Source organism: Necator americanus, chromosome I, assembly GCF_031761385.1.
Source record: "Necator americanus strain Aroian chromosome I, whole genome shotgun sequence".
Classification (NCBI taxonomy): Eukaryota; Metazoa; Nematoda; class Chromadorea; order Rhabditida; family Ancylostomatidae; genus Necator; species Necator americanus.
In genome coordinates, this window is record NC_087371.1 from 3,974,582 (window position 1) to 3,988,622 (window position 14,041).

The 14,041-nt window shown below is 40.2% G+C and overlaps 1 protein-coding gene across 4 annotated transcripts in view; it reads left to right on the top strand.

The window, feature by feature from the left end:
* Positions 1-14,041, top strand: part of RB195_004408 (uncharacterized protein) — a gene marked incomplete at both ends in the record, with an annotated part of 47,751 nt that overhangs the window by 25,654 nt on the left and 8,056 nt on the right. For 3 of the 4 annotated variants that reach the window (XM_064182242.1, XM_064182243.1, XM_064182244.1), the window contains one exon: positions 13,669-13,776. In XM_064182242.1, coding sequence (XP_064033507.1) covers positions 13,669-13,776 — 108 coding nt within the window. Of the gene's footprint in view, positions 1-11,917; positions 12,229-13,668; positions 13,777-14,041 lie in introns of those variants that run through there. The other variant, XM_064182241.1, reaches the window with a different exon arrangement.

The following is a 14,041-nucleotide window of genomic DNA, read 5'->3' on the forward strand; positions in this document are numbered from 1 at the left end:
ATTTCTGCATAGCTTTTCTTTTCAGAAAACAAAAATTTTCTGTTGTTTCTCTCACAGCACCTACTAACGAGAATTTTTTTCATCGGAGAAAATTGTGGAAAAAGATTTGAGAAGAGAGAGAAAACAAATCTAGAACAAACTGTAAAAAATAAGCATAAATCTTATATCGGAGCAAGAAAACTTTCATACATCGATGAAAATAGAATGACTCCAAGGATTTTTATGGGTCAACTATGAACAATAGAAGTTTCCGTTCTCTGATCTAAGTTTTATGCTTATTTTCGTAGTTTCCTCTCGATTTTCTCTTTTTCCCATCGTATCGTATTTCCAGAAGTTCTCTTTCACGTGAAAATCCCCCAACGGGGAAGTGGTGAATGAAACATCTACAGATGTTTTTAGAGTTGTTTTTTAATGGATGCTACCGTCGTTCGCTGTGAAAAACCGCCTGCGTTTTTTCTCCCCGTTGTTCATTTCGCCTCGTTGCGTTCGCATCGCGTACGGTGCCGCAGCGGGCGCCGCGGTGTGCGCGAATTTATCGCGCGCGTGCGCGCTACAAAGTGCAGTCAGCAGCGCATGCACTTGCACATCTTTCTCTCTCTTTCCCCTTCTCTCCGCCGATATCCTCGAACAGAGACCCAGCCGTGTGGCTGGCTGGGTGGAGATGGGACTGCAGCTGCTCTCACGTGCCTCACTATCAGATCGTTATTTCGCCAATTTATTTATTAATTTTTACTTAATTAATTTATTTACTTCGACGGTTTAACGCCACGACCACGGTATTAAAAGATAAAAATTTAATTTCAAATTAAACTTTAAGAATCTCTGCAAATTCACTTCCTCTCTCGCACTTCTTCCTTTTAAGTCGATACCCAAGCCAAAAATATCCAAAATTCCTAAACGGCCTCTCTCTCTCCTCACTCATTTTTCTCTCCTAAATTTCATCTCAAAATCAAATAACGGTGAAATTTGAATGATATTTATTCGTTTTTACCAAAAATATCCATTGTTCTTCCTTAAAGCGTTCTCGGACACCCTTGAAGGGGGACTTTTTTCCTCGCTTCTCACGTCATTTTAGTGCACTTTCATGTGCATCATATGAAATGCACGTGATCACTAATTTGAAACCAGGCACCTCGATTTTCCTTCGATTATAGGAAAATGTTGAAATGATGATGGGTTGATGTGAAACAGCTGACAGATTGATTTTACAATCAATTGTCTTTTTTTCCCCCCTTCGTAGTTGTTTCGTAAAATCTCTTCAATATGTTAATGTATAATTCAAAATTCCGGCTATTTTTATCGCGGAATCCTGGGATCTGTGTTCCATCTACGAAACGGCTTAGTGTCATTAAAATCAAAATTATTGGGGCTCTTATTCGTCGATGTTGAAGAAAGTGCAACAATTCGCTGCCGAATCGGATCAAGACTTGTTTCTCTTATTTCTTTTATTATTATTATTACTTTCACTATTATTATTATTATTATTATTATTATTATTATTATTATTATTATTCACTAGAAACTTCTTGCTGATCTCCCCCGCTTACTTTTTTTTAGTAAAATATATTTTATTTTGCAAAGTTTAGCTTTGTTCAAGAAGAGAACTGGTAATTACAACAATGTTGCAATTATACGAAGCAATTCCATATAAATATGAAGGATTTTATAGTCTAACAAAAATACGAGCAAACTGTCCCATTCTTTCTATCCTCACTACATAAAAATATTTTTTAAAATAAGTTTTAGTTCTTTTCATGAATGGATAATTTCTTATAGTGTTGTTGGACAAAAATCCGAGAATGTTTACAATTTTTTAAGGTGTTTCAACGTGAATAACTCGGATTCAATATGAACTTGCGCTATTTATGGGAATTTTTGAGAGGACAAAATTCCCGCTAAAATTTCCCTCATCTGAAAGAATAGAAAACCAGAAATCTAGAAAAGAAAAGAATTTAGTAAAGAATAAATATATTAAATATATATATATAATATATATATAAATTTTATTATATTATATATATAAATATATATAATAAAATATATATTCCTATTTATAATGATAGAAAAAATTGAAAAAAATCGGAATTTAAAACATTTGTATTATTTTTTCCCATACTTTAGTAAATGGTAATTCGTTCTATTTTTTGATAACTTAACTTTGGTAATTTGTTTTCAAGCAAATCCTCAGATGAGTATTATTTTCTCTTCAACTCTTCTGAAAATGTAAATTTCAAGGAGAAACTACTGCATCTGCTTCTGTTTCTCCTCTCTCGTTCACCTATAGAACAACAGTAAGCACCTGCACTAACCTCTTAGCGATTTTCTAAAGTTTATTTGGGACTTCTGGCCGCCGGTCCAGGAATCGACTTCAACACCGACGCGCCTCTTGTGTTATCCGCCACGATGAAATCGACGTCGCTTCCCGTTAGTCGAAAGCGACGCAATATGTGATCAACGAACACTGAGCGAGATGGAACGGGCGGGAGGTTGAGTGAGATGGCGGCGGAGTGAGGGGATTTCAGGGCCTCGATGGCTGCGTGTATATATGCTCGTGTTTTTCGCTTCGTTCACAACCAAGCCCCACCCTACTACTTCGTGGAATTTCACGAGTAGCAATCTATTAGTTTCTTCTATTTTGCTCCCCTTTTTTTTCTTCATCGGCTTTTTTTTCGTGGAATAGTTTCATGTCCGGTTGGGATTTCCGCGAATCGTTCATTGTGTCAAGGATTTCTGATCGCTTTAAAACGGCCTGCTGTCGCTCAATTTTGTTCTTTAGAACGTCTGATAGCAAACCGATAGTTATCAGTTTCTGACCAGAGCCATCAGCGTCAGTCGAGTCCACCATCAATCCAGCCAGCAAGCCCACTCTGCGTTGCTCATTTCTGCTTGGCGCCGTAACGGCATGGAATTGATAAGACGACGACGACGGAACCCCCGGCACGCCTCGGTGTTCTCGCTCCGCCGTTCCTTCTCTATACACTCCGTATCCTTGGAGATTTTTAATGCTTATGCGAACGGATTAACGATGAGCTGACAACCGACATCATTAAGCGATGGTACAGGTGTAGGATCCGTGCGTTTTTGGTAATTTTCCTGATTCTCTGCTCGCTTTCTTTCGGATTTTACTATTCTCTTAAGGAAATTTTATTTTGCACCTATATTTATTCTGTTGTTCTAATTATTCCTCAAAAAATTCTTCCTCTTCTCAAAAAAAATTCTACCTATTGTTCTTGATCACAGCGATCTTTGCATCCTCCGGGCATTTGTGCCCTTATAACCCTACCCTTAACTGGGTACGGGTTAAAGTGCAAAGGATAAAGTCCTTTTCTTCTCATTTTAATCAGTTATCTTGCGAGAAACGTCCCTCATGGTTGAATCCTTACTTTTCGCGACACTATTTGAAGCCCACAGAGACGTGAGGTAGCTGTCGTTTTTGAGGACGGAAATGCACTCTATTCGAACTTTTGAACATTTCGAACTCATGGACTTGTCCCTATCTACATCCTTTAAAGTAATTTGCACTTTTAGTTCTGCTGTTCTTATCAGTTCTTTCAATTTATTACTGTCCTTCATGGATCCATTCACCTTCAAATTTTTCGCAGTAATACTCGAACTTTCCCCCAAGCTCATTTCATCACTCCTTTTTGATCGGGAGCGTGAAACTCGCCTTTTGTCGGCGTTCGAGCTGTCCTGCTCACTGAGGAAAAAATAAAAGACAAAATTAATTGAACTGCCATTTCCCATTCTTTTGAAAAGCAGGATAATTTGAAGAAGAACATTTAGAGCAACGGTCCCAGATTTCAACATGAACCAAGGCTTTTTCGTCAGAAACCCCGCTTAAGCTCTTCTGTTAGTTCTGGCCCCGATCAAACGCAGCTATATTTCATTATTTAAGCCTTTAAGCATTCTGGATTCTGCTTCATCATGATTCCACCGGTCGCATTTCCGCTGTCTACATGTCCATCCTGTGGACATGTTTCCGGTTCTCCTATCTGGTCTCAGCGGAGATGGTTCCACTTTGAGGGTCAGCAACAGGCGGTGGTGTAGGTTCTGCCTAGGTGAAGGAGTTGGCCATCAAACGTCCCCCTTACACGTCTATCTACTCGTCGTCGTCACCGTACCTGATTTCGTTCATTGTATGCCAACCGGTTTCTCGATCTGGCAATGCCGGCTGGACGACGCGAGCGCGCACACTGGGGCAGTAACCGACTCTCGCCCGCCATCCCCGTGCCATAATCGTCGCGGTCTTCCTCGAATTTTTAGCGATATAAATTGGTTGGCGCTTACAGTCGCCAGTCAAAAATTTGCGGCAGCACCTTCTGATTTCATCCTATGGTCCGCTTTCTAAGCTATTGTTCCGTTCTGTTTTTTTTTATCCATCCGCAGATCTTCGATTTGTTTTCCGCCGTTCCATCAAGTTTCACCTTCACTTTTATGATTCGATCAATACTTACTGGTATCAACCGACTATTACAGCATCGGTGGCGAGATTATAAAAAAAACTTCCACTTGCAGTAATCTGTGCTAGGGAAGAGGAAGATTGCTGCTAGAAGGCAGTCATCTCTATGCAACTCGAATTCAATGGAGTTGAATGGAAGCGCTCTCTGATAGTTCATCCATCATTTTATGCGCTCAGTCCTCTACACTCTAATTAGATCCATACTTAATTGGATAATTAACTGAAATTATCGAGATGTATTGTACGGAGCCAAATGAGTCAATTTTTGAACGCGATTCTTGGTCAATGCCGTCCTAATTTAGATTACGTTCGTCAATTATAGATAAATAACGTAGATCCTAGATTGTGGTCCCAGAAATCCTGCCATCGGAATGGATATGAGACTTTTTTCGGCTTAGAGTGATGTAGGATAAGGATATATCCTAAGTTAGCATCTCTCCCGCATCGAAGGCAAGTACTGAACAAGGTCCGATGCCTTTCAGACATGGGGAACCTGGTTGAAATTGGTATCCACCTTTTCTGTAATGGAATATTAGGATTTTTTTCGTTGGTTAAAATAGGCAAAGGTCGTAGAGCGGAAGAGAGTCGCAGTCACACTACGTTCTTTCATTCATATTATATTTCTGGAAGACTTTGTGGCCATCAACGGGGTAACGGAAGGATTCGGATAGGAGAACTTCTTGTCAAGATTAAGTGATTTTAAATTAACCTTTGAGTCTGTTTTTCGTAGAGGTTCATGGATTCTTTCTAAGAGGTCCTTTCTAAGAAACAAGAACTGGGATTAACTGTTTGTATAAATGGTTCATAGAATTGTTAAAATTTGTTAAATTTTTCTTTAAGTGTTAAAGAGTAGAACTATGCAGTGATATCACCTCTCCTGAAGACGACTAGAATTTTTATTCCACCCATCCGTTGAGCATTGCCGTTGGTCAATAAAACTCTTCCGGATTTTTAGGGATTTTTTTTATGTGGTATTCAAACGCCACCTTATCTATCAGGCTAACTTTTCTCTATGATTTCTTCTAAATTTATCTATCATCATCAATTCGGCTCCTACACCAGAACCTCGCCCGTCATGGCGATTTGTTTTCACGCTCACTTGTGTCTTCTGACACATAACGACACTTCCGGAAGCGCGTTTTTTTTTTCTTCTCGGCCCGATCTTTGAATGAGTGAGAGTTGAGGCAATGAACGAAGCAACGAGGCGGACAGGAGGCTATTATCTGGGATGGGAATGGCCGTAGCAGTCGGATGGCAGCGCCGTTCGACTCGGCCGCAGAGTTAAACGGAAGAACGGAGACGCGGCGCCTCCGCTTCGGCTGGCCGGCTATTCGTTCACTCGTTATTGCTGCCGACCGCTGGGCTGTCCGTTCGTTCGGTCGTTCGGCTCGCGACGAATGCCGGCGGTGCGAACGTTGCACGGTCAAAGAATGCCCGAATTCGCTGACACCACGTTTTGCGGATTGCTCTGATCAGAGGATTAACGGCGTGTCGAGAGACGTTTTATTCCGGGAAATCGGTGTGAGTTCCTACGGTTATTAGTTGAATTGTTCGAAATATTACTGGATTCATCGAAGAAGTTTTGCAAATTTTTCCAGGGAAAAAAAACTCGCTCCTTCCTCTTTCCAATGCAGTGTCGTTAGCACTTCCTTTTCCACTTTTTCAATCCTTATTAACAGGTGTTCCTTTACAAATGGAATGAGCTCAGAAATTCGCCTATTTTTCAAAGGACCATTGTTCGAACGAATGTCTCTCTCTCTCTCTGCCGGAGTGATAAGAATTGATTGCTCTGTTCGAGAAACACATTTCTTATTGCGATTTCCTTTCCAATAATAGACATTTCTTCTCGAACTTAAACTTTAAACACTGAGTGCACTTTAAACATTTGATATGTACGAATCGATTTTCAAATGCCACTGTCTTGTGGTTTAAAACGCGTCGACTTCGGGAAAATCCGGAGAATTTTGCTTCTTTCTCATGCGAAGTATTAGAATGAACTGAAATTAGTCCAATGCTTATATTGAGCCAATTATAATTCCTGGAATCTTCAAAGCAGATCAAATTCAATCAAAATTAAAAGATTCAAATCTTCAAAGCAGAACACCAGATCTGCATAGACGAAATCTTCAACCTGAGCACCCATTTATACTCCACAACGTTTCAGCTCATCAGAATTGACCTGTCCCATGATTAGTGCTAGATTTCGAAACAAGAGGAACAATTCTGGATTTTAGAATGCACGTTCTGTGTTCGAATAGTCGTACCATTTCTCTCTTCCGTTTTTTTCTGCTCTAATTCGTTTTATCCGTCGATTGTTCCTCGTTCTTTTGGTGAAAATCACTTGAACCGGTTCAGAAACTCTTTTTTTCAATTTTCTTCTTGGAACTTGGGAAACTGTTCTCTACTTGGAAGAGGGCTCAATTCGCTGACGATAAGAACGAGTTCATCGAATCACTGTTTTTTTTCGGTCAATTATTCGTGAAGATTTCTAGTCTTCTTCTTCTTCTTTTCTTTGCTCATCCGATGAATCAAAGATCAGGTATGTGCCATTCTCCTCTCGTCAGAATTTCCACATTAATCATTGGAGATTGTTAATTGGCATCTCCTCTCTTCAGTCCGGATAATTACATCATTGGCTTGGCGCCCGGAAGCCGTTCGCCGTTCCTGATGCGGCTGCGGCAAAGTGTTCCTCGTCTTTCCTCCTCCTCCTCATATTTTCGGCTCATTGAAGTCTTCCTCGTCGAACTGTTCGACTTATTGACGACACATGGTCTTCGTGGGCTCCTCTCTCTATGCTGCATGGGTGTGTGTATGTGTGCTACCGGCTGTCAGTCAGTAGAGGAGTCACACAGCCGAGGCGAGGAGTGTCTGACGCGCTCCGCAACGGCCGGCGTCTCTCGCCGCCGCGCAGCTGACCATCTCAGCCGCCGCGCTGCTCTCTCGCCAGCCGTCTGCCACAGCCGACGACGACGACGGCGGCGTCGGCACCGCCCTCGCCGCGCGGTCGTCGCGAGATGCCGACACCGCTGCTACTACGACACGCTCCAGCCGTTTTTTTCCTTTGTCGGGTTTTTTTCTTTCGCAGCTGAGCGGCATGTATCCTGCAGATCAAAGATCAGTCTCAAAATCTTTTCGGCGCCGATTTGGATTTTGTTTTGATGCGACGCTGCGTATCGTATTCCAGTCTCGTTGAACGTGGATACTTTCGTTTGTTTACAAGTCATTCAACCCGCTAGACGCTCTGTGAATCTGCTTTTTTGTTCACACTGCGATGCTACGGCAAGGCTGCGAAAATAGCAGGAGTTTTTTCTTCTGCCGTATTGCGAACTACCTCGAACCTTTTTCTTGCGCTCTTCCTGTTGCAAGAAGAAGCTCTGCTTCCTTTTTTCTCTTTTTCATAGTCCCGTAACCTCTTGATAGAGATATTCAGTCTCTCCGGAAATATTCTCATTCTCTGTAAAATCTTTGAAAGACCTCGCATCATTTTTCTTGCAGCTTTACAAGAAAAATTGTGAACTCGAAGGTTTTAGGCGATACGACTGAGGATTGTTCTCGATAGTACCCTCCCATACAACTTTTCTTTTCCTTTTCTGTTCCCGTATTTTCCTGAATTTCCCCCCAGAAAATTTATGATTTAATTGAACATTGAAAAGTATATTTGCGTACTCATATGCTTCTACTAGTTTCCAAGAAAATACATTTTTTCCAAAGTTCAACTCGATCTCGATTCAAATTTTGTCGAGTGCCCTATTTTAATTTAAATTCGGCAAATATTAAAGTTTTCTCATAATATTTTCACCATAGTCCTGGATTTCATAAGGTATTAGGCATTCAGTGCTCAGGAAAAACTTCAAGACAATTGTTCCCTCGCGGCAACGAAAAATCCCCTCTTTGTCTGGATTCTGGTCTCCAGAAAACAAAATTGTTAGGTTTTTGCCTTGGGTGGAGCTTTCGGGATTTGCGCCGATTTTCGCTCATTTGTAATGAAAAGGTGTTTTTCCTCTGGAAAGATCACATATGTGCACCTGATAGATGCTGGATCCATGAGCACGTTCAACTTCAGCTGTCCAGGAATCGATATCGATCGATTCTCCGTTACGATTGGGTGCTGCTAGATTTCTGAACCTTTTAGGGCGGTCTCCTAGTAGTAGGAAGCCCTTGATTCATATAACGGTTACCAGCATCTAGGATTATTAAGGGATATTTCTTACTGACAGTCTTCCGTGTCATTACCGTAACCCTAGATCATCACTTCTTCGCTTTATTTTTTTAAAATAATTTTTCTATTTTTTTCTAAATGAACCAGGAACTCGTCCACCCCTTCCCCCTCCGTCGATGTATTCAAATCAATAAATCATGTAGTGTCATTGATTATACATTCAAATCTATTCCCACGTGTGTCTGAAGAACTTGTCAGCCACTTCCTCGACTTCGTGACATTCATTGACATGGGACCTTCTCTCATTCGATGCTATTGAACTAAACGGACGAGTTACGTGGACGTAAGAGCGTGTTTATAGACTCATGAACGCCGTTACATAGTCTAATTAGCCATAGATCGGGTAGTCGGGTACAAACGGAGTTTTTCCAGTGATTATAATGGGAGAGGGTGAGAAGAACGGGGGGTAGGGCCCAAGCAGATGAGAATGTTCCAGCTATTTCTGGAAGAAAAAGTCTGAGAAGACACATTTTTTGTCATCTTATGGTTACGAATCATTAATCAATTATTTCTTATGGTGATTTCGATTATTTCCACTCTCCACATATCAAAATATCAAAGTGTATCAATCAATATTGGTATGAAAACGAGCAATCTTCAATTCTGGAAATAATTTCAAGCCACAAAAACAAATTGTTGGAAAATTCTCCTCTAACATTCACCCAAAGGACATGTTGAACATTGCAAGTCTGCAATTGGATAAATTCTTCAAAAAATTTTTGAAAAAAAAGGAAAATTTTTCTCGTAGAATGGTAGTTGGATCGCCATATGTACGTGAATTTTTCTTCACACCTTCGTTAAGAGAGGAATATACACAAATACACATGAGATCATGCATGATTGTTGCCTTATAAGGGTATTATGGCGACAATTCCAGCTGAGGAGGGAAAATGCGATTTTTCCGTTAATATGAAGTACCCAGAGCTTGTAAAAACTTTGTATCGTATATATATCCGCGTGTTTTTCTTTTATTTTCTTATTTCCCAAATTTTTCCAAAATTGACATTGGTCCATACGTCAAAATTAAGTCACTACTCTCTCATCTCCGGAAATACATAATTCCTATTTCTAGTTGTATTTATATTATGTATTTATTTATATTATTATATTTATATTGTTATTATTATTTATTATTATTATTATTGCTATCATTATTTATTTTATTTGCATTATTTTTTTTTGTTTTTGAATCAATTTCTCTAATTCATGATTTTCATGACCATATTTTAAGAAAATTTTCAGCCTATTCGAAAAAAGCACACTACTGGAAATCATTATCTGCTGCGCTAGGAAAAATTTCCACATAATATCTCCATTGAATCCTTAACTAGAAATTTTCCAACCTTGCCACCTTTGATTATTCAAATATCTAGAAGAATCAGTTCAAATTATTCGTCGATTTCAAAAAATTCACACTTACAGAATTTGTTCTCTGAACGCTCTAAGCTAAAAAATAAAATAATAATATAATAATAGTAATATTTAAAATAAAACAAACTAAAATATCTAAAATAATCGATTTTTTCGTCTGGATTATTACATAAGTGCAATTTTGACACCATAATTTATAATCCCACAGATTCAACTGTTACGCTTCGCATCACGATCTAATTGCGATTGTTATTGATCATTTATTTTTTTGTTCACAGCACACATCGTCATCGACTACGGGTAATCAATTATTGATCGATCGATGTGGAGAGTTCTTTGACCGTTAGATAATGTTGTGTATGAGTTATATGTGTACGATTTTTGAACTGTTTTCCATTGGTTGGCCACGATTTGAACTCGATTTCACCTTTTTGTTTACAGTAAGCGGAGGATGAACGAAATTTATGGATGAACATGACGTGGCACGTGTATTAGGCTATTTAGGGGGGAATTTACAATATTATTAACCATATATTCACCACGGCCATATGAAAATTTCATGTATGGGGTCTCCTCTAGAAAAATCCTAATTTTTCATCTAACAAATATAGGAAGTGGGTAAGAAAAATCCAGGAAATAGGAAGAAATTTTATTCGCAGCTACACAGAGTCTCTCGAACTCGTTAGAAAAAAAAATTGATTGTAGCGACTTTTTTCCCTACGATACACCGATCCTTTTGTCACCCACACCTTATTTTTCGTATCCAACGAAACAACATGAAACGGCTGTGACAGTGTCCCTTTAATCATCCTGCAAACTTCTAGCAGCAGTGACGAAAATATTATTTTCTGTTTTTTTTTCTCACAAATCAATTATATTATTTATTTGTTCTCCACTGTTTTTCCTTTCATTTTTTTTTTGACATCGAAATGAATTCGTTTGTAAATAATAAATATCGCGCTAAAGCAGAAGTGCGATCAAAATTCCCCAGGAAATTTTCTCAGGACATCCCTTTTGTCCTTCAAAAATATTCTGGATTAACCACTGAGATCTTAATTTTCGAATTTTACTATTTTACTTTTTTTTTCAATTTTTACACGTATTTTGTACAGTTAAGCAAGTCTGTGTAGTTCTTTACGGATTGAGTCCAAAATTAATTATCCTTAAACCTTCTATTCCTTCATATGTTTGCTGCTTTGCCCAAAAGATCTAGTGCGAACCATGAAATTTATGAAACTTGAACGTCACAACATCCATTTCTGGTGTATTTAGGCAAATGTGCAATTTTGCGTCAACTTTCCAACTGTGTGACCTTTGCGTTTCTATTCTATTACCACAGTGGCGTGGACTGATCCCCTACACATATTGAACAGAAGTGTATGTGTGTGTGTGTGCGTTCGTTATCGTAGCACTTTTCAGATTACTTTACTTTTACGTGCTGACTCTCTTATTACACGCTGAGCTACAGTAACCCGCGCTAAAAGTGGCATTCCAGACCGAATTACACTTGAGGACTACCTGGATATTATTGATCAATTTGAACGATTTCTTTCTGAGAACTGAACGTCCACGTCAAAAACTGGTTATTAATTGCAAAAAGTTTTGCTAAGGAACTGGACTCTTTATCTCACACGGTTTCTCCTCCTTTCTCATCCTTTCCACATCATGTGACTTATTTTATTGAAATCTTTTCTAACTCTTCTCGCGTCTCGGAGATGTTCCCGTTTTTCGTGTGAAGGCCCGCCAAACTTACAGTACTCTTTCTCCTAGTGTACGCTCAAGAAATCTGAGGTGTATTGGCCAAGGCACAACGACGCTGACGACGACGCCGGGAGAGAGCCGTATCAATCGCAAGTCGCCGAGGGTCAATGAGCGCTCAGTCGTTACCAGCTGCCGCGTCACCGCCGGCGCCATTGGCGCCACAGCCGCCGCTGCCAAGCAGTGGTTCCTCGTCCGCTTCGTCTTCGATCGGGCAACTAGGCGTCGCTGTTGAACAGCAGACATTCATGTCTGCGCAACTCGCGCCCGGCACCACGCCCGCATCGGACGACTCCGGCGAAGAGATGGGACCATTGTCACGAGATCGTTGTAACACGTGGCCAATGCGACGACCGCAGCTGGACGTAAATGCTCAGACGAGTCCATTGATTCACGAACAAATTCCAGAAGAGGATGGAGAGTAAGTTAGAGCTGTTTCAACGATCTATGCACTAGAAAGCGCACATTTTTCTCTCTTTTGGCGGCGGCAAAACAGAATTTTGATCTCGTTCTAGTTCACAGCAATGCATTGCTGTTTTGGATTCGAAACCATGATAACGGTATCACAGCCGTTCCACTGTTCTGACTGATTAGTGACTAAGAATTGCTAGCTCTTAAATTCGCAACATACGCAGTGGTTTTTTTTTTCCTCTGAACGACGACCAATTTTTAAATTCATTGAAATTTAAACAAGTAGGATGAGAGGATGAAAGAAGCACTTATGTGGCTATGCTTCTCTCCAGACTTTCACTCCCTCATCCGCTTAATTTTAAAGTAGTCCTCAAAGATCGTGTGTCTACTAATTAAAAGTTCGTTCATTTCTTTAAGTACACCAAATTACTATGTAAAAGTGCACTTGGGGAGAATGTGGACGAGTTTTCCCGTAGTAACGTGTATCTTCAACTAAATACACGAGAAATCCACTGTTCACTAGGAATTTAGCGTTGTTTTGTTGAGAATTAGATTCTTAGATCCTAACTCTGCTGCTCCTGTGACATTCCATGGTGTGTGAAATCTCGTCCACAGTCTCAAACATCCCGCCACCCCTGGATAAGTTGGTTTTTCCCAGAAATAACGTCTATCCACCACTAAATTACACTTGTATTTTGTTTCAACTGTAATGGGCCATCGGAAACTCCCCGGATAGTATCCGAATGTCTCCAAGTTGAAAATTTCCCCTGAATTTATGAAATTTTTCCACTGACGTCATCGCTATCGAGAACATTTCGCGGATCGCTGTGAATTTTAATCGTTGCGCCGCAATGTGCCATGTGCCACAAGCACATTTTGGTCGACATTCCTCTACTGTAGATGTATTCATAACCTACCTATACTCTCGGTCAGCTCTCAGAATAGCTAGCGGTCGAAATTCGCCAGCTATTCTAACAGCTCCTTATGTATGTCGATAGTTGTGGTGTGGTGCGGAGTGAGGCAGCATTAGTTTTGGCTTGCGGTAAACAATTTATAGGGACTGATAAGGTCGTCTCTGGGGACGTAGTTACCGAGTAGTAGTAGTAGTAGCAGTAGTAGTCGCCGTCGTCGTTGTATCGAGAATTGACCGCCAGTAAACGAGTGGTGGACGAGTTATCTCGTTTTCGCGGAAATTTTTCCACGCTTTTTGGCAATATGGTGGTGTTTTGATGTATTGTATCGGAGACAACAGGGGAGGTGAGATTGGTAGTTTGAAAGAGGTGTTGTGAGAGTGAAGGAGGGTTGAGATCGATGATGCCACCCATCACAAAACCACAAAACACATCACACCGATATACCTCATTTTGCGGTTGCGATGCGTGGTGAAGTTGTTCAGATTTTCATCGAACACCTTAGTTCAGTTCGTAATTATTTTGTATTGTGTTTACAGGCTGTACGATAGTGCTGAAAATCTGAACGGTAGACTTGGTGCCACATCGGCAGCATCCAGTGCCGCTCTTCTGCATAGCCCCGATGGAAACAACACATTCTCACCTAGGTAAGTGAAAACCCCTTACGGGGTTACATACGGTATCCTTGGATATAATCCTCGTTAACCCCAATATTCCCTCATATTTGCCTTATTTTTGATTTTCGTTTTTTTGCTTTTGCAATTCCATTACGTGGAGGTCCCATATTCCTTTATATTTATCGCTTCTGTACTGCTCTATTCAAGGATTACGTTGTTTTAGCTGATTTTTCTTCAAATAATTCATATCTTTCCACTCTACAGTATCTTCCTTTACCATTTTACCTAGCAGCAT